The following is a 24885-nucleotide window of genomic DNA, read 5'->3' on the forward strand; positions in this document are numbered from 1 at the left end:
TCCAGAGTTACTTTTTGTAACTTTACTTACATCAATATTCACTTTCTACATTATTATGATTATACAAACACTATCTATGGCTAAGCCATGTAATAAACTATGATTACCTTCCCTTTCTTGCTTATTTTTGTTTTTCCTGGGTTATTTAGTTTGGTGTTCTTTGTACTTTCTCTCATTCAATAGACTCTGTATTTGCCTGTTTTCAACATCTTCAGATACTGAGATGTATCATGTAATTCACCAATTTCACCTTCCTGAAAGTCTCCTATATGGTCTGGTTGTCCTCTCTGCCTGTGCACAACAATCACCCTGGGGAGCCCCTGTTTTCTGTAACCTATGCCATCTTTTTCTTGGTTTATTTACTCATTTGGGTGGCTGGTGAGATTCCCCAGAGAAGTATCTTCCATGTTCCTGACTTAGAGGGAAAAGGCCTGGTTGTGCAGGGAGCCATGGTCTCAGCATAATGTGCATAATTCACTACATTTTCATTACAGAAGCCCTGTCCTCAGTTGGTCAAGCTGAGGAACCACTTTGGTTCACCCCTCTAGAGAAGAAAGCCCCAGTCTTTTGTGGACTATAATAAAGCAGGTGATCTAGACTTCTGACTCCTTAAATAACTTTAATTAGTCCTCCTTGTTTACACCATCTCTGCATTCAACCTAGTACCAATCTTCAGCCTTTTGGAGTATTGTGAAGTGTAAACTGGCTTGGTTCTTAACTTTGCTCACTTTAGGATTGTTTTTCTTAGGTCTGCTAAATTCATACGCTTTCTAGCTTCCAAAAGTTTACTGCTTTTGTCCTCTTTCCTGTTCTTTCGTTGAGGGAATACATCCTTTTTAAAATTCTGTTTTAGCAGGATTTGGGAAAAGAAGGAAAGCATACATGCATTCAAACCATAATTAACTTGGAAGCACTCTCTCCCCAAATTTATTTCACTATACATACTTCTAGCTTTCTCCATGATTCGTCACTCTCCCCACTCCTACCTTGGTTTTGTTTTTATATTCCTAATGTTAGTTATTCTCTTTCTAGGGATCAAGAGAAAGTGGATGGAGAGCTTCGAAAAAGTATCGACGCAGGCAGGAATGGGTAAGTACCTATCTGTTCTCTGACTGCCTTGGAGGTTGTTTCCATTTAAAACATATATATATAACTGATTTCAGAGAGGAAGAGAGAGGGAGAAAGAGACAGACATATCAATGATGGGAGGAAATCATTGATCGGCTGCCTCCTGCATGCCCCACACTGGGGATCGAACCTGCAACCCAGGCATGTGCCTGCCCGGGAATTGAACTGTGACCTCCTGGTTCATAGGCTGATGCTCAACCACTGAACCATGCCGGCTGGGCCCATATTTTATTCTGAATATATAAAGATACAACAGGCATTTGCAAAATACTGTTTTATCTATAATAATAAAAGCTTAATATGCTAATTAGACCTGACGTCCTTCTGGACAACCTTCTGGACTAAGAAGCCAGGGCTGCAAGGGAAGCCCAGGTCCCAGGTGCCTGCCGGCGGACAAAGGGAAGCCCAGGTCCTGGGTGCCAGAGGGAAGCTGGTGCCAGCAACCGGGGGAAGGAAGGCCTACTCTTGCACGATTTTCATGCATCGGGCCTCTAGTAATATATAAAAGTATAATATAAAGCATGGTCCCTGACAACAGGATCTCAAAATTTAGTTGGTAAGTATAAATAACAATTGGGTGCTAAAGGAAGTCAGGAACGGGAAGGCTCAATGTGGCTAAAAAATTTGGGAGAATAACAGTTCAAGAAAAATGAAGGCCTTGGCCATGTAGCTCAGTTGGTTATGGGTTTGATTGCTGGTCAGGGCACATATAAGAATCAACCAACGAATGCATAAGTAAGTGGAGCAACAAAAAATAATAAAAAAGAAAAAGTGGAATAAGAAATCAATATTTCTCTCTCCCTTTCTCTAAAACCAATCAATATAAAAAAAAAATGGTTAGAAATATTAGTGGAAAAGGAAAGTAGGATTCAATGGGATTAGGAGGCTGGAAGAGCCAGCTTCTATTTACTTTCATGCTTTGTCTCTCAGTTACTATTAGATATTTATTGCTTGAATAATATTTATTAAACCCCTGTGTGAAAAGTAGCCAATTTTGAGGGATATTTACAATTGTCAATCTCTGGCTCAGATGGCATTGTCTAGGTAGTGAATGCTACCCCGCCAATTGTAAAAGTTACAGGTGTACCCTGCTCTGAGAGCAATAAACACCTATTTAAAAATACAACAAAACAAAAACTATTTGTGATGAGAAGCAAAAGTATTTAACTGGAAGATTTCACTTTACACAAAGCTTTTACTCACTGTGCCAGTTAGTCATTTATTGCCTGTCAGCTCCTGACTCACCCTTGCCTTGTGATACTGGAGCTAGACCCCGCAGTAGGCTGCATTTCTCCTCTGTCAGTGGTCTCCCATGTTAAGCTTGCCAGCAGAGAGGATGCTGGTGGGTGGGAGAAGGCAAGGCTGAAGCAGGAAGAAGAAACTTCCTTTTTACACAGTGACAAGCAGGTTGCCATGCAGGGGTCTCAACAATGATCACCTTGGCAGCACGGCCCTGGTTCAGCGGAGGGGCTCCCTCTGGCTAAGCTTCTTCACCTTCATGCAGGTGGCTGCTGCTGCAGTTCACCAGCGGAGCCCCATCCTCTCTTCAGAGGCCTGCGTCTCAGCCTTGTGGGGGCCTCTTCCGAATTTCTAGGCTCCTCTGTGGTGCACTTTCTTTCAGCCCTGGGTGGCATGGCTTTCTGCAGTTGCCACCTCTGCAGGCCTAGAGTCTTCTTTTACCCTTTTAGAAGTTAGCCACCTTTCACCAGTTAACAATTCTTTATTAAAAAATGTCCCTACTCACATTACTCCTGACTGGATTCTGGCAGATATATCATCACACAAAAAGACCCAAATAAAAGGAACATGGAACACATGTGATACCAAGTAGAGCTGATCCCCAAATCCTAAAAAATGAATTCTGACAATTGCTATTATAAATCTAGAGAAATTGCCCAACACCAATTCGGAATAAGACAGCCATAAATATAAGGTTATCCAAACCATGAGTACTAAGCACTGAAGAAGAAGAGTAAAAAACAAACCATGTCAGAAAAACTTTTGGAGTTTGTTGTGATAAAATTACAAGATTAGTGGCTGACAAGAACCCAATAAATGAAAGAACCTGATTATAAGAAAGCATTTAATACTGCTTCTCCTGGCATCTTCCTTGCAAAATTAATTAAAACGAGACAGGATATATGAGTCTCATGAATTGAAAACTGGCCCCAAGACCACAAGAAGTGATTATAAACTGCCCTAAATCACATTGAGGAAATTGTCTAGTAGAATGTCCAGAGTATTAAATTGGTTATAATCCCGTATTTCCATTAGTGCTTGGGAAAGTACAGAGTAAGTTAATTAAAGTTTAGTAGACATGAACTAGAAGGGATTTGTGAAAAACAGCATGGTCTAACGTATAAAAGATTTAGATAAGTGAGAAAGATTTACAAAAGGTAAACTCTTTCCCTTTAGTACGCATAATTACTACAAAAAGTAATTTTCACCTAGTGATCTCAAAACCTCCATATGCACACGGGACTACTTAAAGTTGACAGGGAATAATCAAAGGTTTTTATCCGGCTAACTAAGAACACAGCCACCTCGAAGGACCTAATTCCTTTTAGTCTATAGAGATTACAGTCTCATAGGGTGAAGAGCATTTGGGTCTATAAATAATCTTTTGTACAGCTACCTCATACAGTAGCTTGACTTAAGGCCAGAGTTTCCATGTCATGTGGATTTGTACACTTACATGTGGATTTACACTTTGTGCAAAGGCAAAACAGAAGAAGCAAGAGTGGCAGTAACACCAACAGCCAAATTAAATTTTTCACAAAGATATCACTTATGCCTTAATAAAGAAATTGCCTAAGTCTAGAAGTTGTCTGACCTTTTCCCTCCTCTCCCTGGCACCTATGTGTGTGTCAGGAACTGGGGACCCAGTAGAAAACAGACAGACAATATAATAAATACTTGCAATATCAAGTTAGGGTGTGGGAAATAGATGGTGCCGGTAGAGCACATATAATAGGCATGAGAGTAAAGGTAGGAGTAACCTAGTTAGGGGGTTAGGCATGATCTTGCAAATAAATTGACATTTAAGCTAAACCTGTAGTTAGCTGGCTAAGGGGAAGACAAGTATGGGCCTTAAGGAGCAACCAATTAATTCATGGTAGTGCTAAGCAGGCCTCAGGAGAGCACCCAGGGCCAGGACCAAAAGCCTTCCCGTTACCACTGTCAGAGGATTTATGCACATTCTGCAAGCAAGTTTAGGAGTTGAGGCTTTGGAATCACACAGGCCTGAGTTTTAGTCCTGGCTCTGTCATTCAATACCTTGGGCAATTGATCCTCTCTTTCTTCCCCGGTGGGGGGTGTGCAGGAGGCAGCTGGTTGATGTTTCTCTCTCATCGATGTTTCTAGCTCTCTATCCCTCTCCCTTCCTCTCTGTGGAAAATCAATAAAATATATTTTAAAAAAAGATAAACAAGAATAGTTCTGCATATGATAGACTACATCTATAAGTAACTGAAGGAGTGTATATAATTAATTAATTTATTTGTATATGCCTAAATTGCTTAGTAAACCCACCCTTAGCTAAGTTAAAGTGGTATCTTAAAAGGTCCCAAGGGCAAACAAGACAAAACAGGTTGAAAACCAGTTTCTCCCAGTTCCAAATAGCACTTTTGCTTATATTCTCTATGCTGATTAAGAAAACTAATTAAAAACTACTCAAATCAGCCAAGACCGGTTTGGCTCAGTGGATAGAGCGTCGGCCTGCGGACTGAAAGGTCCCAGGTTCGATTCCGGTCAAGGGCATGTACATTGGCTGCGGGCACATCCCTAGTCGGGGGTGTGCAGGAGGCAGCTGGTCGATGTTTCTCTCTCATCGGTGTTTCTAGCTTTCTATCCCTCTCCCTTCCTCTCTGTAAAAAATCAATAAAATATATTTAAAAAAAAAAAAAAACTACTCAAATCAGAAATTGAGAGTCATCTATAGTTCCTGCAACACTGCATCTTCTAAAACTGACCTCCCTGCTTCTACCTGTCCTCCATCCCCCCAACTCCCCAGCTGGTCATTAGCACCTATAATGTACCAGACACTAAAAAGAGAGAGAAATACAGTGAGGAGCAAGTCAACAGTTGCTGCCATCAACTGTCAGAGTGCTCTTCTTAAGAAAAGGGCAATCGATGTCATCTCCCTGCTTACTGTTCTTCATTTGTCACAAGAGCCTTCAGGATAACACCTTGGCTCATGTGTAAACCAGGCTCCTTCTTAGCTTTCCATCCTCATCTCCTAACTACTTACTCAGAAGTTCCCCAAACACAGCATGTCTCAGGCCTTTGCCATTTACTAGTACTGTTGTTGCTTATGCTCGGACTACTTCTTGACCAGTGCTCTGTGGAGCAATTACCATCCTCCCACTTTCCCCCCACAACGCTCACTGCACATCTTTTAAAGACAGTTTAAGATTACTTTCTCTGACGCTGCCTGAGATAAGTACCTTTCTCTAGTGCTCTCCAATAGACTGTAAGTAACCTCAGGACAACAATGTTCTTTTCTCTAGAATCCGTGCTCAGCAGAATATGTCTACATAAGCACTCACATATTTATTGAATGATTGTTTTTTAAAAACCCAACTTTTCAGTTACTAATTCTTAGAAATTCTTAAACATGGGTTACTACTCTGGTACCTGAACAGAGTTTAGCCCTGGCTATGTAACTCACTTTAGAAATGCTTTTTTTTTTTTTTTTTAAGTTGTTACTGTCATGCATTTAAAAAATGTATTTTTTATTGATTGTAGAGCGAGAAAGGAGAGGGAAAGAGGGATAGAAACATCAATGATGAGATAGAATCATTGGTTGGCTGCCTCCTGCGCACCCTCTATGGGGATTGAGCCTGCAACCCGGGCATATGTCCTGACTGAGAATCGAACAGTGACCTCTTGGTTCATAGGTCAACATTCAACCACTGAGCCACACCGGCCAGGCTGCATGTCTTAAAAAGGTTATTTGCTTCCTTGGCCCCAGCACACCTGTGTTGTCAGTAAGGCTGGATGAAGCTCTGGGGCCCAGCAAAATGGCAGGAAGCAAAGGTTAGAGAACTAAGAGTAAAATTATAAACATCTTGGTGCAACATCAATGAAACTTTCAACATGTGAAGGACTAGAAAAATTCTTAAATTTTGTGGTATTTGGCTTTGAGGAATAGCATTCAAAATATACTAAGGCATATTTATGAAATGTGGCAATCAGATTAAGTAAGTTTGATTTCTTCTCTTTAGAGATAATTTAAGGAAGCAGCAATGAGAGGGATCACAAACATTCTTTCCTTCCTTCTTAACATTAAAGATTACTGAAAAACAAAGTTAAATTCTAAAGTGAAGTGTCATAAGGAGAAGTCAATGAAAATTTGATCATCAAGATACCTCTGAAGTTGAAATAAAGATCTGGGAATGTCTGCAAAACCATGTGGCAAATTGATGCACAAAATTCTTTATTACTGAGACTAAGAAGTTGTACATTTTTTTTCTTCCATATGGAAATCCTCAGAGCTACAAGTATAGAACCTACACTGAGATAAAAATTGAACTCTGCCTGGGGGAATAGGTAGACACCATTCAGAGAGGGTGGGGTTTGAAATGGTCTTGAAGGATAAGTAGAAGTTTTCCAGATAAAACTTGGAGAGGCTAGGTTCAAGTTAAGAAGGTCTTTTGTGAAGGACTGTGGAATTTGAATTTTAATCACATAGGGCTCAAGGAACCAAAGAAGGTTTATAAGTAGGAGTATAACATGATTAGCTTTGTTTTTTTTAATACAGATCTGTGGTAGCAGAGGACAAACTTCACCAGTGAACATGTCAACTAACAATGTCACACACCTAAAAGATGCTCAATTAATACTTGTTGATAGACTGACCGACTGAAGCCCTAGGAAAGTGGCATCAGAACTGTAGAACTGTAGATTGACATATAAACAAGGATTAGTCCAAAAAGCCAATACTGGGTATTGACATAAAGATAACAGAAGTATTTAAGGCTTGACACTTGTTTTTATTACTGCTCAAAAAGGGGTATTATGATTGTAACCAAATGATGCCAATTCTTCTTTTTTCTAAATTAATATGACTTTATATGGCTTAAAATAGGAGAACAAAGAAAATCAATAACCTCATCTAGAGGAAATAAAGCCAAGTAAAATTGCATCTATAACATCAATGTTTATTTCAGTCTGTAAGCCCTTTTCTTGCTGTACAGTCTCCAATCATCCCTGAAATACAACTGATTGGGCTCTTCTGGACCCACCAGTTAAGGGAAGGGAACATTTATCTACCATCAATTCGTGGGACACTAATCTCCTTCTCACTTCTCTGATTACAAGCTAGCAGGATCTAGAGGAAAGGCCTCAACAGAAGCTTTAAAAATAAATAAATAAACCCAGCCCCTTCTGCTCCAGGAATACAGAAAAGATTGGCACTAATACAAGAGAAAGTGATCGCCCAAACAAAAGCCCATCTGAAGGAGGAGCAAACCCCACCAGCTAGCCTAGCATTATTGCTAGGAAGATAGCAGACTTGTTAAAAATGTATATTTTAATTTTCAGTATTGCAACAGGCCCCAATTTGCCCAGGGATCTAGCTAAGCTGCCATTTTCTACTACGACAGAGTCTAATCTTTATTTAATGGATTTAGCATCTATCTTTACTAGAGTGGTCTCTAAGGAAAAGGGGAGGGGAGAATGAAGGGGCAGAGAAGAGATGATCAGATCCCCCCTCCCCCTTTCATCCATTCGGCGCTCATGTTTGTGTTCAAAATTCAATTACCTCCTTATTGATACTTCACAGAGATATTTAAGCTGCAAACATGAAGCCCTGATTTCCCAAGGGGCCATGCCCCTCTCTATTTCACTGCTCTGCTTCCCCCTGGGTGAATTCCTGAGGCGTCCATATTAATAGGTAATCAGTCACAATTCATTTATTAAACAGCTAGCAAGGTTTATCAGCCTGCCCTGATTAGCCCGAAGAAACCACTGAATTCCTAATTTATTTATGGAAATGTAAGTGTCTTTTTGAATTCCATTCAGGAGCTGCAGGAGTGTTTGGTTTTAGCATACTGCAACCTAACAGGCAGCACAAGTAAGCAGAAGTGAGCTTTCCCGGAAGAAGGGGGCTGCTTCCCACCAGAAGGCAAAGAGCCGGGGACATGTACCGCAGAGATTCTTCGCCTGGCCACGGGATTTGGGTCCGCATAATCCTTGGATTAGTACTTATTTGATTGCTTTCTGTTTACATAAAAGAGTTTGAAATGTTGTCACTAGGTAGCCATTACTATCCACTGTAACAAAAATCAATCTCAGGGATGCTGCTTTTGATTGGCAGAAAAGTGGCCCTTAATGGAGTAGAATTGAGGACCTCAGTGAGTTAAAAGACAATAATTCTTAGCAGAGTTAAAACCACCACCAGACTAGAATACAAACCAAAGCCACTAAGATAATACTTTTCAAGCATTCATCTTAGAATAGTAACTAAACCAGGTCCTGCTTTAATCTTATACATTTCTAGGCTGCACCGACAAAAGGACTCTGCGTATAATTTCTGCAATTTTACTCAATTAACAATTCACCCAAAATTGCCCATTACTAATTAAGAGGCCAATACAGATTAAATAAAGCTCTTAGGAGTAACATTAAAACCCACGTTAACTGCCCCAATAGATGCAATTAGAAAAGAAACTGCTTTAGGGACATTAGCAGATCATATAACCTATATTCTTGGTTTAAGCCAGAATTAGGGCTGGCTTCTTTTGAAAAACGATAAAATGTAAAAAACATAAAGAATGTAACCAATGTTTGAATGCCAACAAAGAATAATGTTAATGCTTATCTTTGTGTGGGTTATCCACAGCCAATATTTTCAAATACAAATCTGCCTTCTTCCTATGGGTCACTATGATCAAGGACAACCTCCCCATATAACCTAATATATGCTGTAAAAGGCAAACCATAATCACGAGAAAAACATCAAATCCCAATTGAGGGATATTCTACAATGTACCTGACCAGTGCTCCTTAAAACTGTCAAGGTCATCAAAAACAAAGAAATTCTGAGACACTGTCACAGCCAAGACTACTAAATGGACCCTGGAACAGAAAAAAGAACATGAGAAAAAAACTAAAGAATCTAAATAAAGTATGGAAAAAATGTTAAAAAAAAAAAAGAAGTGAAGTTCTTCTTTTTAATTATAACAAATGTAGCATAATAATAATAATAGGGGAAAATGAATGTGGATTATATGGAAATTCTCCTTCACAATTTTCCTATATCTACAACTATTCTAAAATTTAAATTTTATTTAAGAAACATAAAGTGACAATTGACAAACTATATTAGAAGGTGGCCAAAATATGAATAAGTACTTTTTATATTTTTACAAGGGAAGGTTGGAGATTATTTTTAAAAAATCATTTTTCATTAAAAATAATAATTTTGAAATACTGAAAGACAATGTATCTATAAATAAAAATTTTCATATGTTTTTACCTGACAGAAATAGTAAAAGTATATTTAGTTATTAGTATATTTAGTTATCAGTTTAAAATGTAAAAATGTTATCTCCATGCAAAATGTCATTGACTATTAAATGGGAAACCCCCTAAAGCTCACATGAGTGCACATGTGCTCACACACAAATATAAAAAAAGAAAAAGGCAAACCAGCTGTATATTAAAATATAACTGAGGGCGGCGTCTGTAAAGAAAATCAATATATCTTCAAACCAAATATTAATACTCTGTATATTCTGTTAATGTTATTGCTTTTCTCCTTAAGTATGGATAATCAAGAAAGGACTTATATGTGCTTTAGCCTAAGATGAAACATAGGCTCAACTAATCAAATACAGGAGCACCAACTATTCCCACTCCCAAATTAACAATTGCATGTATTAGGATTTTGTTAATAACTCTAATGCAAAACATAGTAAAATTGGCTTTTAAGGCTCAATGTTGTTTTTGAATTGTCTAATACATAAAAATAGTATCGCCCTGGCTTCTAAAATACTAGCTGGGGAAAAGTCAAAAAGGAAGCACAATCACAGCAAGCCTAGCATAACATACCACAAGCAACTGCTGTGGAGTTGGACAGTTTGAATCTGATTCACAGCTCTTGGGCTAGCCCCGGTCTTTGTAACTGTACAATGGGGTCAATGGTCCACTTTACTCATGCAGTTGTGAAGCTTTGGGAACTATTTAGTAAGTAGGTAGTCATTAATAATGGCTGTTGAATATAAGTTTATCAGTGTTTCTCAGCAGGCATCTGATGACTCTAGGCAGAAATCTTGAGAAACCAAAAAGTAAATTGAACAATAAAAAAACAACTAGAGTCCATCCGTTGAGTGCATTAATATCAAGATATCACCCTTAAAGACAATGCACCCTCTTGATGCATCTAACAACCTATACAGAGGGGAAGGCAAAGCAGTTATGTGTCACCTACATTTCACAGAGAGAAAAAGAAAACTCAGGCAGGTTAAGTGATTTGCCTAAGATCAATCTATAATAATAAAAGCGTAACTTGCTAATTAGACCGGATGTCCTTCTGGACGTCCTTCCGGCCGTGGCAGGCAGGGGCCGAGCCCATTGCATGAATTTCGTGTGTCAGGCCTCTAGTAGTTAATAAGCAATCAGGACTTGAATGCAGTTCTGCTGTCTTCAACTGACTATAGTTTGTTCATTGGTCTCCCATTCTGCACGATGGGCATAGTTAGTTTTTCGATAAATCTTTTTTTATTGTTTTATTTTTTTTAATTGATTTCAGATAGGAAGGGGGAGGGAGAGAGAGATAAAACATCAATGATGAGAGAGAATCATTGATTGGCTGCCTCTTGCATGCCCCCACTGGGGATTGAGCCCGAAACCTGGGCATGTGCCCTGACCGGGAATCGAACCGTGACCTCCTGGTTTATAGGTCATAATGCTCAATCACTGAGCATTGCCAGTCAGGCTGGTTGATAATTCTTAACTTCTTTGGCATATCACTCTAATTCACATCAATATCCTCTAACTATAATTTCTATATGCCACAACATTTCTTAAACCCCAGTGCTTCCATCAAGCATTGCCATTTTAAGAAAATTTCATTAGAGAGACTATTTCAAAAGACAGACTATTCAAATAGCACTTAATTTGTATTAAAATGACAAACAAAAATATACTGGTCAATCACTTTAATTTTTCTTTTAATTTATATTCAATCACATCCTAACCTCTGTATCAATAAATTTCATTGACATCTTTATTCAAAGCAGTTAGTCATGATCTCAATCTTGACATATATGTATATATTCCTAAATACAAGTTAGAAAGAAAAAAGAAAAAAGACTTCCCAAATCCTTTCTGAATCTTCTATCCATTAACACCCACTTAAAGCAATACTCCATTTAAAAAACTTCCTCTTGCAGGCAATCATTCTCGCAGGCAAGGGTTTTATGTAGAAAGCTATATCCAAATTTGTGGACTCTGACTCTTGTTGGTTCATCCAAAATAGTAGTACATGAAACAACAAATGGACAAAAAAGATTAAAAAGTTCTTTCTGGTCTACTTGTCCCAGCATGTGACCCTTTATCACTCCTACCAAAAAAAGTTGCTAAGAGTTACCCCCATGCACCTACATTTTAACTAAAAACTTTAAAGGGAATACTGCCATCTACTGAATAACAGTCATCACCAGTCTTTCTCTATTACAGTGCTACCTCATTTAATGACTCTCTGGGAACAAAAATTTTAATGCTAAGGATGTTTATATTAAAAGCAAACTTTTAAGGCCAAAAAAGTTGTATACATTTTCAGCTACCCATGATAAAAATACCCCAGAAAACAATTCCTATTGTTCTTATCCAATGATATAAGGTCTGCTCTAAGTAATATTTTGAAATCTGGGGAGTTGGTTCCCTTCCTCTTCAACATCCTCTTTCCTAACTGGCTGAAAAACTAATGCATGATAACCTTCTTTCACGAGCTCCCAAATCAAAGCAGAAAGGCTAGAGAGCTCTCATTTCCACTTAAAGACAGACTAGCTATTAGACTTCAAGGTGAATTTGTTTCATTTCTTATCTCAGCCACTATTTGCCTTTAAAAATATTTTTCCAGTTAACTTTTTAAAGCATAATATACACACAGAAAAATGTACAAATCATAAGTATACATGTGAGGAATTTCACAAAACTAACATATCTGTGTAACAACCACATACATCTATACAGAGAACCATTACCAGCACCCCAGAGGCCTCCCTCCTCATACCCTCTCCCAGCCACCACCATACCCCCAATGCAGCCGTTATTTTGATTTATATCACCATAGATTAGCTTTGCTTGTTTTGAGCTTTATGTAAATGATACTGTATAATATGTACTTCTTTGTGTCTAGTTTCATTTACTCAATGTTATGCCCCTGAAACTCATTAATATTGTTGCATGTAGCAATAGTTTGCTTATTTTCATGGCTATATAATATTCTATTTATGAATATATCATAATTTATTTATTCAGCAGAACTTTTGTATTTTTGACATAAAAATGTTTGCATTTCTATTTCTATATAGCACTGGAATTATTGGGTCACAGGGTATATGACCCAATACTGCCTTAGTAGATACTGCCTAACAGTTTCCCAAAATAGTTGTACCAATAATCATTTGCCATTTGAAGTCTCATATTTCTCAGCAAAGGGCAAATCTTTCCAATGTAAACTGTTCCTAGTTAGAAGAATTTGAGATACTTAGAAGCAGGTAATAAGTACTTAGGGGAAGAGAGGTCACAGTTGTTGAGATCATAACATGAGACTTCAAAAAAAAAAAAAGGACCTTCCCAGACTCTCAGCATCCCTTTGAGGACTATGACCTAGAGTCCAGGGGTTGCTAGAAGCCTATGTTGAGAACAAAAGAATCTGTACCCCATGTCACTGCACCCTAATAAGAACTTACCAGTAAGTTTCTTCCATCCAGGTTCCCCCAAACACTCTCTAAACCCTAATCAATACCTCTAACTCCCAGTAAAGATACTGTAGGTTTTTAAAAATATATTTTTATTGATTTGAGAGAGAAAGGGAGAGGGAGAAAGAGAAACATGGATGTGAGAACGGATCATCGATTGGCTGCCTCCTACATGCCCCCATTGGGGATTGAGCCCGCAACCTCTGCATTTGCCCTGACCAGGAATCTAATCCAACCAGCAACCTTTCTGGTGTATGGGATGACACTGGCCAGAGTGATATTGTATTTTTTTGGTTTATTTTGTGGTTGTTGTTTTTTTGGCACAATCTAAGTTGTTTCTTTTAGAACTCAGAGGCTTTATTTATTTATTTATTTATTTATTGTTAATCCTCTCCTGAGGATATTTTTTCTATTGATTTTTAGACACAGTGGAAGGGATGGGTAGAGACACAGAGAGAAAGATCAATGTGAGAGAGACCCATTGATTGGTTGCCTCCCACACGTGCCCTGAATGGGGCCGGAGATCGAGCCTACAATCGAGGTATATATGCCCTCAACTGGAATCAAACCCAGGACCCTTCAGTCTGTGGGCAATACTCTAACCACTGAGCAAACTGGCTAGGGCTCAAAGGCATTTTTATACCATAACTCCCTTCTTATCTGATTACATGGAATGTACTTTGAAGTAAAAAGTTTTCTGAAAAACAAGAATATTACTAAAATTAAATTGGAATTAAATGGAAACCCCTCCTCCAAGATTTCTACTATTCATAATGATAAGGACTCTTGTCAATAATGTGCGAATACCATTCCTAACTTCATTCATGTACTGATCAGGCTTGGTGCAGTCTTATCTCATCATGATGGCTCAACTTAAAGGCAAAAAGGAGACAGCTGCCAGAATATTTTAATGCCTATGAATTTAGAGAATTGCTCTACGTCAGTCTAATCATATTGTAGAGTTATAAAAATATCTGCTACAAAAGTGGTGCTGTAAGTATGTGTCCTTATGTGCCTGAGGGTAATAAAACACTGCACAGCCCTGGGTCAAAGTCTGCCAAGCCAGAACTGATATACATTGGTGCTGCTGTGAATTTAAAAAACTGTTCTGGCTAATCCTTTTTATTTTTTAAAATAATTATTGTTTATTTAAATAAGAATTAGCTGCAATAGTAACCAATTGCTTCGGTGCTTCAGTAATGAATTTTCTAATGAAAATTCAGAAATCATCACTGCATGTCATAAGGAGGTTAACATTTAGCATGTAGAAGACTGGAAATAAATCAATATATATATATTTAAATTAAGGGTCTTGAGACTTTGATGGGTAATAAATCTATTCAGAATGGAAAACAGAAATAACCAACTTCATTGTCAAGGTGCAGGTCAAACTCAGTCCAAGCTAGACGTGTTTGATTGTGGTTACTTTCTTATCTTTTTATTTCCATCCAAATTATGATGTAAGGTTAGTTTGCCTCCCTAACTACTTAATTACTGGTCCATATGTGGACAAAGACAAACAAATTATGCCTTTTACTGAACTAGCAAATTCGACAGCCAACAAGGCAAATGGATGAGGTAAAAAAGGATTTTTACAGTTTAATAAAAAAGAAACTACTACATGGAGTGTTACATTTTACATGGAATCACACTGAGGAGGAAATTAATTTGCCAACGATCATATATAGGATTTATTTCTTTCATTCCAGTTTAAATATCACATTTTTAGACTCTACCCATCCATTTTCAGCCCACTGTAATATCTCATTTCTGAACTCCTATGGTACTCAAGTGGCACTTAGGACATACTCCCTAGTTCTGTGATCTTTTTACACAGTCACCCAAATCAGATTATAAGTGCCTTGAGAGGAGTTGATGTATTTTTGACAGTAAGGGTTTAGCACAGTGTTCTTCATAGTATGCTATAAAGAAATGTTTATTTATTGACAATATCTAAATCCTAAGAAAGGGAGTTGCACCCTTGGTAGGGTCAGATGTTAAAATAAGTACCAAGGATGATCAGATAGTTTCTATTTTGGGAGAGAATAAAGGAAAAAGGAGAGGTGGAAGGTATTCATTCATGAATTGAAGGAAGTGGAATACAAAATCAGGCCTTCAGTTAGGAACAGGCCTATAATGTACTTCTTCAGATTTTGGGGGCTTCCTGGTTTCATTTATTTTCTTCTTTTTCTCATATAATTTACTTAAAGAGCTTATGGAGTGCAAGGTCAAACTGACTTATTTACTTGTAAATAATGCAGACTTTACATTAAAAAATTAAGTATGCTCTACTAATCTGAGAACCCCAGGACAAACATTGGTAGACCAATAAAAAAATCTTGAATATAGGGCAATGTTTTCTATAGGGCAATGGCTGATTTTATAAATTCTTTATGCCAGAGTGGAGAAATACCTAATTTCTCAAAAGCTTAAATTTCAGGTTCTTCCCATCATGGACAATGTGTAAGGCCTTCCTTAATGACTATAGTTTCCAACTCTAAATCTCAAGGTGATGTTCTTTCCCCTTAACGCTTCTGATTTTTCAGCTGAGGTGTAAAACACAAGCTCAAGGCATATGACTTTAACTGGCATCATACAATGACATGGACTAAGATCTCAAACTTGGTAAGAGCCTGCTTTACCGAGGCCTATCCTTGATTATATAGGAAATACTATGGAATCTCTTACTGGAGATCAAGTGATCTAAAAGGGTAGATGCTTACTGGCATGCCTTAAAGAAGAGGCAGGGTATCACTTCAAGGAGATAATTTTCACAGACAATGAAGAGGAGTGAACAATTAATACTGGTGAGGCAAAAGGGTGGCAAAGGTTTGGCGGACATCCATAAAAGTGACATGGAAGAACTGAAAGAGCAAGAAGACGTAGGGATGGTTTGGCAAAGAATGGCAAAGAGGATGACAGTAAAGAACCATAAGAAATTTTGGGGGTTTTCATAAATTTTTTCGAAGTTCTAACATGGGAAACTGCTAATTGACACCACAACCAGTTACGATCAATGAATAGAGCTTTAAGTAATAAAATTTGTACCAGGGAATAAAAGCAAAACACAGCTACCATTCATAGTGTTCTTTAGAAAGAAGATATCACTTCATGAAGGTTCCTTCTCAGAATACTATTTCACAGATTATTTCCCTTACCCTCTTCTACCATTTGCCTTTTTTCCCCTAAGGATAATGTTAAAATGTGACTTTTTTTGTGGTTCAGTACATTTCATGATCTTACCACACAGCCCATAATAATCTGGCATCACTATCTTGAATCTGAAGTTTCAGACAAATCAAGTTAATGCTTCTACTAATTCAATATATTGTAGTACAATATTTATTTTAGTGGGAGAATTACTTTAATTACTTCTACTTAGGGAATAATTTACATAAAAACCCAAAGGGGTAACTTAATTTTTTTCAACCATACCTTACTGCATTTTAGAACAAAAATTATATGCTACGGGTTATCACAAACGTGGGAATTCACAACATTCCCTCACGAATGTCAAGGTCTAAGCTTGAAAGCAAGAAGTTGACTCTCTAATTTACCACAGAAATGCCAGATGCTCATTTTATAGCAGATTTCATAAGCCTAACATTTAATGAGAAACTGTTAGAGCTACATTTGGCAAGAGAAGAATATCTCTCAGATATTGAGAATACCAGCAGAAGAATCTTTTTGCTTCATTCTTTCTGGAGAGATTGACTAAAATCATTTGGCAGTTAAAAATAATTTGAAGTTAAAAACCTTCATGGTAAAATCTTCGTTGAAAGATCAAGTGCATCTGCTGAAATATATTTATTTTATTTCAGCGTAGGAGAGAAAATAGTACATAAAAGACAAAATAGTGTACAAAATCAGAATGATGTTCTGTTAGACTGCAGGCATTATTTACAAAGCTGTTGCAAGTTAATCATTTATACTACAAAGAACTGTACCTATTTCAAAGCTCATCCCACTTGTGCTAGCTCCAGGGAACTGACTTGTGTAAGCTCTGGACTCATTCCAGATTCTACTTACTGTAAGAAACTTTGCTCCTGCCCGGCCAGCATGGCTCAGTGGTTGAACATCGGCCCATGAACCAGGAAGTTATGGCTCGATTCCTGAGCACATGCCCGGGTTTTGGGCTCAATTCCCGGTAGGGGCATGTAGGAGGCAGCTGATCCATGTTTCTTTCTCATCAATGTTTCTATCTCTCTATCCCTTTCCTTTCCTCTTTATGAGATCAATAAAAATATTTTAAAAAAAGAAAATTTGTTCCTAAATTTACCTAATTTGCTTAATAAATAAATTCATAATCTTCTGATGGCTTAAGAAAAAAAAACCTAACCTAACTTGATCAGAAAGTTGAAATGTCATCAAGAAAAACAGGCATAGGTCCAAAGGTTGGCAAATTTTTCCTATTAAGTGCCAGATAGTAAATATGTTGAGCTTTGTGGGGCATACTTAGTCTCTTGTCTCATACACTTCTGGTTTTTTTGTTTTATTTTTACAACGCTTTAAAAATGTAAAAACCATTCTTAACTCCAGGGAACACAGAAACAGGCCATAGGCCATAGTTTGCCAACCTGCAGTTTAGAGAAGTGCTGTACAGTGAAAATGTTCTCTCTGTGCTACACAATATGGTAGCCACTAGCCACATATAGCTACTGAGCATTTGCTAGTGCAACTAAGGAATTAAACTTTTTATTTTATTTAATTTTAATTAACTTTAAACAGCCACATGCGGCTAGTGACTACAGTTTTGAACAGCACAGATCTGGAGGACAGCCCACAAGACTCCCTGAAATCTCTGTACACCTGTCTCCAAAAAATCTACTGAAGGCTTGAATAAGAAGTAAATCGCGTATAAAGAGTAATTGTTATTAATAATAACCTCTAATTATTAAGTTAAGCATTGTGCATCAATTCAAATGAGTAACATCAAGGAGAGGAAAAATATCATATAAGAAACCTAAAAAAAAAAAAAACTGGTTGGAATTTTATAATTTACTAGAAGCCCGGTGAATAAAATCTGTGCACAGGTAGGGTCCCTAGGCCTGGCCGGCAATCAGGGCCAATCTGTGGGGCGACCAGCAGGGCAATTGGGAGGCCCCCGCTGGCACCCACCTTGGCTGGCCTGGCACCGCCCGCTCACTGGCCCTGCCCCCGGCTGCCACCACCGGCCGCCTCCCTCTGCAGGGTGACTGGTGGAGCAATGTGGGGGCGAGGGAGGGCTTGCTGGCACCTGCCTTGGCTGGCCTAGAGCCTGCGGGCTAGGGGCAGCTCCTGCATTGAGCGTATGCCCCTGATGGTCAGTGCATGTCATAGCAACTGGTCATTCCACCAGTCATTCTGCCGTTCACTCAATTTGCATATTAGGCTTTTATTATATAGGATTAGTATGACATCTCTTTAATAATATTTAGGCAAATCAGAACTTTGAAGTGTTGAGAAAATGAGCCTAAAGGGCTTTGAATTTAAAAAGATATACAATGTTCCTTTTTTTTTGTTAATCCTCAACTGAAGATATTTTTCCATTGCTTTTTTTTTTTTAATATATTTTATTGATTTTTTACAGAGAGGAAGGGAAAGGGATAGACAGCCAGAAACATCGATGAGAGAGAAACATCGATCAGCTGCCTCCTGCACACCTCCCACTGGGGATGTGCCCGCAACCAAGGTACATGCCCTTGACTGGAACCAAACCTGGGACCCTTCAGTCCGCAGGCTGACGCTCTATCCACTGAGCCAAACCGGTTTCAGCTCCATTGCTTTTTAGAAAGAGTGGAAGGGAGGGGGAGAGACAGAGAGGAACATCAATGTGAGAGAGACACAACAATTGGTTGCCTCCCACATGCACCCTGACCAGGTGCCAGGATCAAGGCTACAACCTGTGTATGTGCCCTTGACCGGAATCTAATCCAAAACCCTTCAGTCCACGGACTGACTCTCTAACCATTGAGCAAACAGGCTAGGGCACAATGTTCCTATCCTATCTAATAAAGAGGTAATATGCAAATTGACTGTCACTCCAACACACAAGATGGTCGCCCCCATGTGGACACAAGATGGCCACCACAAGATGGCCAGTAGGAGAGGGCAGTTAGGGGTGACTGGGCCGGCAGGGGAGGGCAGTTAGGGGCAACCAGGCTGGCAAGGGAGGGCAGTTGGGGGGGACCAGGCCTGCAGGAGAGGACAGTTAGGGGCAACCAGGCTGGCAAGGGAGGGCAGTTGAGGGTGACCAGGCCTGCAGGAGAGGGCAGTTAGGGGCAATCGGGCTGGCAGGAAAGCAGTTAGGTGTTGATCAGGCTGGCAAGGGAGGGCAGTTAGGGGTGACTGGGCCAGCAGGAGAGGGCAGTTAGGGGCAATTGGGCCAGCAGGGGAGGAGTTAGGTGTCGATCAGGCTGCAGGGGAGTGGTTAGGGGCAATCAGGCACACAGGTAGGCGAGCAGTTGGGAGCCAGCAGTCCTGGATTGTGAGAGGGATTGGGCCTAAACAGGCAGTTGGACATCCCTCAAGGGGTCCCAGATTGGAGAGTGTGCAGGCTGGGCTGAGAGACACCACCCCACTCTGTGCACAAATTTCGTGCACCAGGCCTCTAGTTTTTAATAGAAGTGAACATTTCTATCACTCAATTTGCATGGATTCTATTGAAGACAATGCAACTAAAATTAGGTTTCTGTTTGCCTGAGAAGACAATTGATTTCTCCCATCACTGACCTGAAATGCTCCTAGAAAATTGCTTTGCTTCATTCATCATACTGCCACTCCCAGCAAGGCCTCTAAAGTTCATGAGACACAAACTTGCTTTGTTAGCCAAGCTGTTACACAAGAAACCTAAGTCCTCATTTCCACCTGCTGACAAATCATTTCCCATGTCCATTAATGCATTCACTTGATTCTTGGAGCTTCTGAAGTAGAAAATTAGGGGGAAAACACTCATTCGCCTTTGGAGGAAGCATGAAGTCAATGCCTTTAACATTCATTAACAGCTATTTGTTTTCCCCCTACCTATCTGGGACAGAATACTTCTCATTTAAATAAGCAAAAATACACAGCAGGGTGCATAACACCACACATATGTATATTGATAGCTTATGACAAAACTCACACCATCCCCAAACCCAAAGTTTCACCTTCATTATTTCCTATTTTAAAGCAGTCCTGGAAGAAAAGAAAAATTACTTCATGTAAAATCATAGGTGAACCACAGAACACAAATCAATGAATTGTAACCAGTTAGTATAATAAGTATTCACTCATAAGGTTTAAATCAAACTACCTACTAAGAATCTATAATTGATGTATCTAATGAAAGTCTATGCAGCAACTGAGAAATGAGGATTTCTATGTACTGCTGTGGAAAGATATATTGTTGGCTGAAAAAACAAAAGTCACAAAACAGTACATATATTATAATCTCATCTGTATGTGGTAACATACATAAACTTGATTATGCACAGAAAATGTTTGGAAGTGTTTCGTAGATAAAGTGTTGGTGGTGCTTACCTCTGATACATTCAGCAGGTAAGGCTTTTACTTTTCACTTTATAGCCTTCCACACTATTGAAAATTTTTCTTAAATCAAGAGGTGGTATTACTTATATAAATTTAAAATGTTTCTTCAAAAGCCTAGAGAGATCTCTGTAGTGGTACCCCAAGGGACTAAAATGTGATGGCCCTTCTTTATTGTTGCATTTCCCTTTCCCTCTCTCCCTTTCAAATCAATAAAATAAAAATAAATCAATAAATAAATAAAAGAAAAAGTCAGAGCTGTTCCCTTTCTACTTAAAGCCACTATAATGGCTCTAAAATGTTTCTCTCAATGAAATTCTATAGTAGAGAGGAAAGAAAAGAGTCACACAATAGTATTACAAAACAAACAAATAATAAGGCACACTTCAAATAGGGCCTTGGGAGGACAAGACAATCCACAAGTGCCAACCAGCTCCAGAGCTATAAATCTCCCAAGAGAGCCATCACATTTCAATTACCATCACTAACATTACTTATTATTTGGCCTGCTCCAGTCCCTAAGGCAGGCAGCTAGTGATGACAATACCCAGCCTCTTCTTGTAAAACAATTCATTAGGCAAAGCAGAACAGCTGGGGCAGCCACGTGCGAGTTCTTAAAGCACCGCCCCACTGAGACCTCTGGCCCAGATTTCCCTCTTGGTGAGGGACAGCCACCACCCCTCTGACAGCTGTAGAGTCCTCCAGGGACACTTCAGGTTTAATCAGTACTTCCTGAGCTGGAGAGGGCCATTTGATTTCTAACATAAACTAATGGCATTTCTGCTTTCAGTAGGTTACACCAGACATCAGATAAGAGGCTTTAGGGCATTTTTATCTTGTTCAAATGCTCCAGAGCTAATGAGGCAGCAAACGATATTGTCATAGAGCCCCAGTGTAGCTATATTATCCAATAAACAGACTCTTTCCAAGACAGGTTTAATATGGATCGAAGAGGTAAAGAAGGCTAGCTTAATATTGATCCTATTGAGAGGATGAGAATCCAGTCACCATAAGTAGGGCAAAATCATGCATATTCTGCAGCAAAGTGCTACTTTGTAAGGGGTTTTCTTTAAATCCTAAGAGTAAAATGCTGACTTTTAGCAGCACAAACCTAGTAGATTTATGTAAGCTAAATTTTCAAAAAATGCTTCTAAAGGAATCTCCTTATTTCCACGTATTTTGCTGAAAAGTATTTTTAGGAGTTAGATTTTTTTAAACTAGCAATAAAGCTATTATAAAAACATCTTATTAATTACACACTATATATTAATATTAATTATATTAATATAATATAATCGTTTATTTTAACTAGCCATTTAAAAATATATACATATATTTTTAAAAAAATATATTTGTATTGATTTCAGAGAGGAAGGGAGAAGGAGCGAGAGATAGAAACATCAATGATGAAAGAGAATCAGTGATTGGCTGCCTCCTGCATGGTCCCTCACTGGGGATGGAGCCTGAAACCTGGGCATGTGCCCTGACCGGAAATCAAACCATGACCTCCTGGTTTATAGTTCAACACTCAACCACTGAGCCACATTGGCCAGGAGTTAACTAGCCATTTTTAACTAGCAACTTCTTTTGTATGTGTGCTTTGTTTTTTACTTTTGCCTTTAACTCTTTTTTTTTTTTATCTTTAACTTCTAAATATTACCAGAGCCCATATCATATAGGACTTTAGAAATAATCCAATAATCCAATTATTCATTCAGTAATGCCAACAGCCTATTATAATCAAGGCTATGTGAGACACAGTGAAAATAAAAATCAGCCCTTGGATCACTGGTCAGGCTAACCGTATAACAGATAATTTTACTTAAATAATCTTTTTTTTTTCTAATTTGTTTTGGTAATATATATGGAAATCAGAGAACACACTATTTCTCTTCTCTATAACTAGAAATATCTATAGCAGGTTCTTCTCAGAAGTAAATACAAATATTAATAAGCTGACCATTAAAAGTGATCAATATTAAAAGCTGACCATTTCTTGGGTGATTTGCCTCCCTAAAGATTAAAAAGAGCTAATATGGCCCTAACCGGTGTGGCTCGGTGGATGGAGCGTTGGCCTGTGGACTGGAGGGTCCCGGGTTTGATTCCGGTCAAGGGCACGTGCCTTGGTTGCAGGCACATCCCCAGTGGGGGGTGTGCAGGAGGCAGCTGATTGATGTTTCTCTCTCATCGATGTTTCTAGCTCTCTATCCCTCTCCCTTCCTCTCTGTAAAATTCAATAAAATATATTTTTTTAAAAAGAGCTAATATGGCCCTAGCCGGTTTGGCTCAGTGGATAGAGCGTTGGCCTGCGGACTAAAGGGTCCCAGGTTAGATTCTGGTCAAGGGCACATGCTCAGGTTGCAGGCTTGATCCCCAGAGTGGGGCACGCAGGAGGCAGTCGATCAATGATTCACTTTCATCATTGATGTTTCTATTTCTCTCCCTCTCTCTTCCTCTCTGAAATCAATAAAAATATTAAAATAAAACAAAATAAAAAGAGCTAATATGTTCATTATAATGTTGATTTCTTTGGAAAAGCAGCAAAATAAATAAATAAATAAATAAATAAATAAATAAATAAATATTCTGCAAGATCTCTAAAAGGACTTGGGCATTCACTTATTTATGAAGTACCAGACATAAGAATCAATCCGTAACCATTTTTTATAGTTCACACAAGATAATCAACAAATTATAAGTCCAATTCACAGATTAATATCCATACACACACCTCTAAAATCATTGATCTGAGCCTTCTCAACATAACCATCACCTCACATTCTTCTGCTACTAGTAATCTATCACTGCTCATGCACAGGTCTCTTGTTCCCTGTGGCAGAGAATGGTGGTTGCTTATCCCAATACTCTCTCCTTCCTCCTTATTAACAAAACAACAATTAAAAAAAAAATTTAATCCTCACCTGAGAATATGTTTATTAATTTAGAGAGGGGAAGGGAGAAATATTGATTGTCTGCCTCCTGCATGTTCCCTACTGGAGAAATGAGTCCACAACTCCCCGCATGTGCCCTAACCAGGAATTGAACCGGCAACCCTTCATTCGGTGCACGGGATGATGCCCAACCAAACTGCACCAACCAGGACAAACACAGCAATTTTTAGCAAGCAAAATTACAGCCCAGAATAAAAGATTAGTCTTTTGCAGCTAGGTTGGTCCAGATGTCTACATTCTCTGCGACTTCCAGTAGACGGCTTAAAAGGAAAGGAGTCAGCTCTGTGGGAAAACCATTTTTGCTCTTTTCCCTTCCCACCTTCTTCTGGTCTACAACTCAGGCTTGATGGCTACAGCTCTAGCAGTCGCCTTGGACAATGAGGTATCCTTTAGGATGGAAGCCATGCTCTAAGAAAGCAGAATGCAAAGAAAGAGGTCTTAGTCCTTGATGACACCGTGGAGCTGCCTTACCAGCCTGAACCTGTCTACCCCCAGCTTTCATTTTTGTGGGGAAAAGGGAAATTTTTTCTTGTGTAACTCACAATTATTTTGAATTTCTTTTTATATGTAGTTGAACTCATTCTACCTAATACACCTGATATTCACAAGCTTTTAGTCTATAGCCCTGATTGTAGTTTAAAATGTTCATTTCAAAGATGCCTTAACAATACTTTAGCAAACAAAACCGAAGTTTTATAATGCATACTCCACTTCTACCCTAAATGTATTCTGAGTTACAGGGGCTTAAAATCTTGAAATCATTTTGAATTTTGTGCCTCTCTAGTCTGCTATAATTTCATATTTATTTCCCCCCTAAACATCCCCTCCTTGCATTCACACTGTCCTATTTAGGACAAGCAGTCATTGCATTCTTGGCCAGCAACAGTTTCCTAGGTAGTCTTTAGGACCTATCACCGTATGTTTGAAAATAATTCCTCTCGTTCTTCAGGCTTTCCATAATCTAGCTCCTCCCTTTTCCAATTTTTAGTACTCTAACTAATCCATACTCAAAAATTGTTTCCCAGTCTGAAGTGTCTTCCTTCCTCCCATATGCAAATATTAGCTGTCAAGCCCTACTTCAAATTTCATCTCTTCTAAGAGGTGTTCCCCCAATTCTTTACTTCATTTTTTCCTGCTTTGGAATTTGTAGAACTCACACTCAGAGAGGAAAGCATAGTGAGAGAAAGGCCAGATCATGAAGAGCTGTAAGGCCAAATTAAAGGTTTTTTATTTTATCCTAAGAGCAATGGAAGGCCACTGATGGATTTTAAGTAGGGAATGAGGTTACATGTCAATTTGCGAACTTTCAAAAATATTACTCTGGCTGCACAGTGGAGTAGTTATTGGAGAAAAGATCAATTCTACAGCTA

General features: G+C 38.7%; 1 protein-coding gene across 2 annotated transcripts in view; it reads right to left on the bottom strand.

Annotated features, from left to right (window-relative positions):
* Nucleotides 1–24885, bottom strand: part of LIN52 (lin-52 DREAM MuvB core complex component) — an 88406-nt gene that overhangs the window by 27062 nt on the left and 36459 nt on the right. The window contains exon 1 of one of the 2 annotated variants that reach the window (XM_054715927.1): nucleotides 2374–2512. The exons of the other annotated variant lie outside the window; for it this stretch is intronic. Within the exon in view, the coding sequence (XP_054571902.1) occupies nucleotides 2374–2417 (44 nt within the window). The 5' untranslated portion in view covers nucleotides 2418–2512. Of the gene's footprint in view, nucleotides 1–2373; nucleotides 2513–24885 lie in introns of those variants that run through there. 2 annotated transcript variants of the gene reach the window in all.

This window comes from Eptesicus fuscus, chromosome 5 (genome assembly GCF_027574615.1).
Source record: "Eptesicus fuscus isolate TK198812 chromosome 5, DD_ASM_mEF_20220401, whole genome shotgun sequence".
NCBI classification, from domain to species: Eukaryota; Metazoa; Chordata; class Mammalia; order Chiroptera; family Vespertilionidae; genus Eptesicus; species Eptesicus fuscus.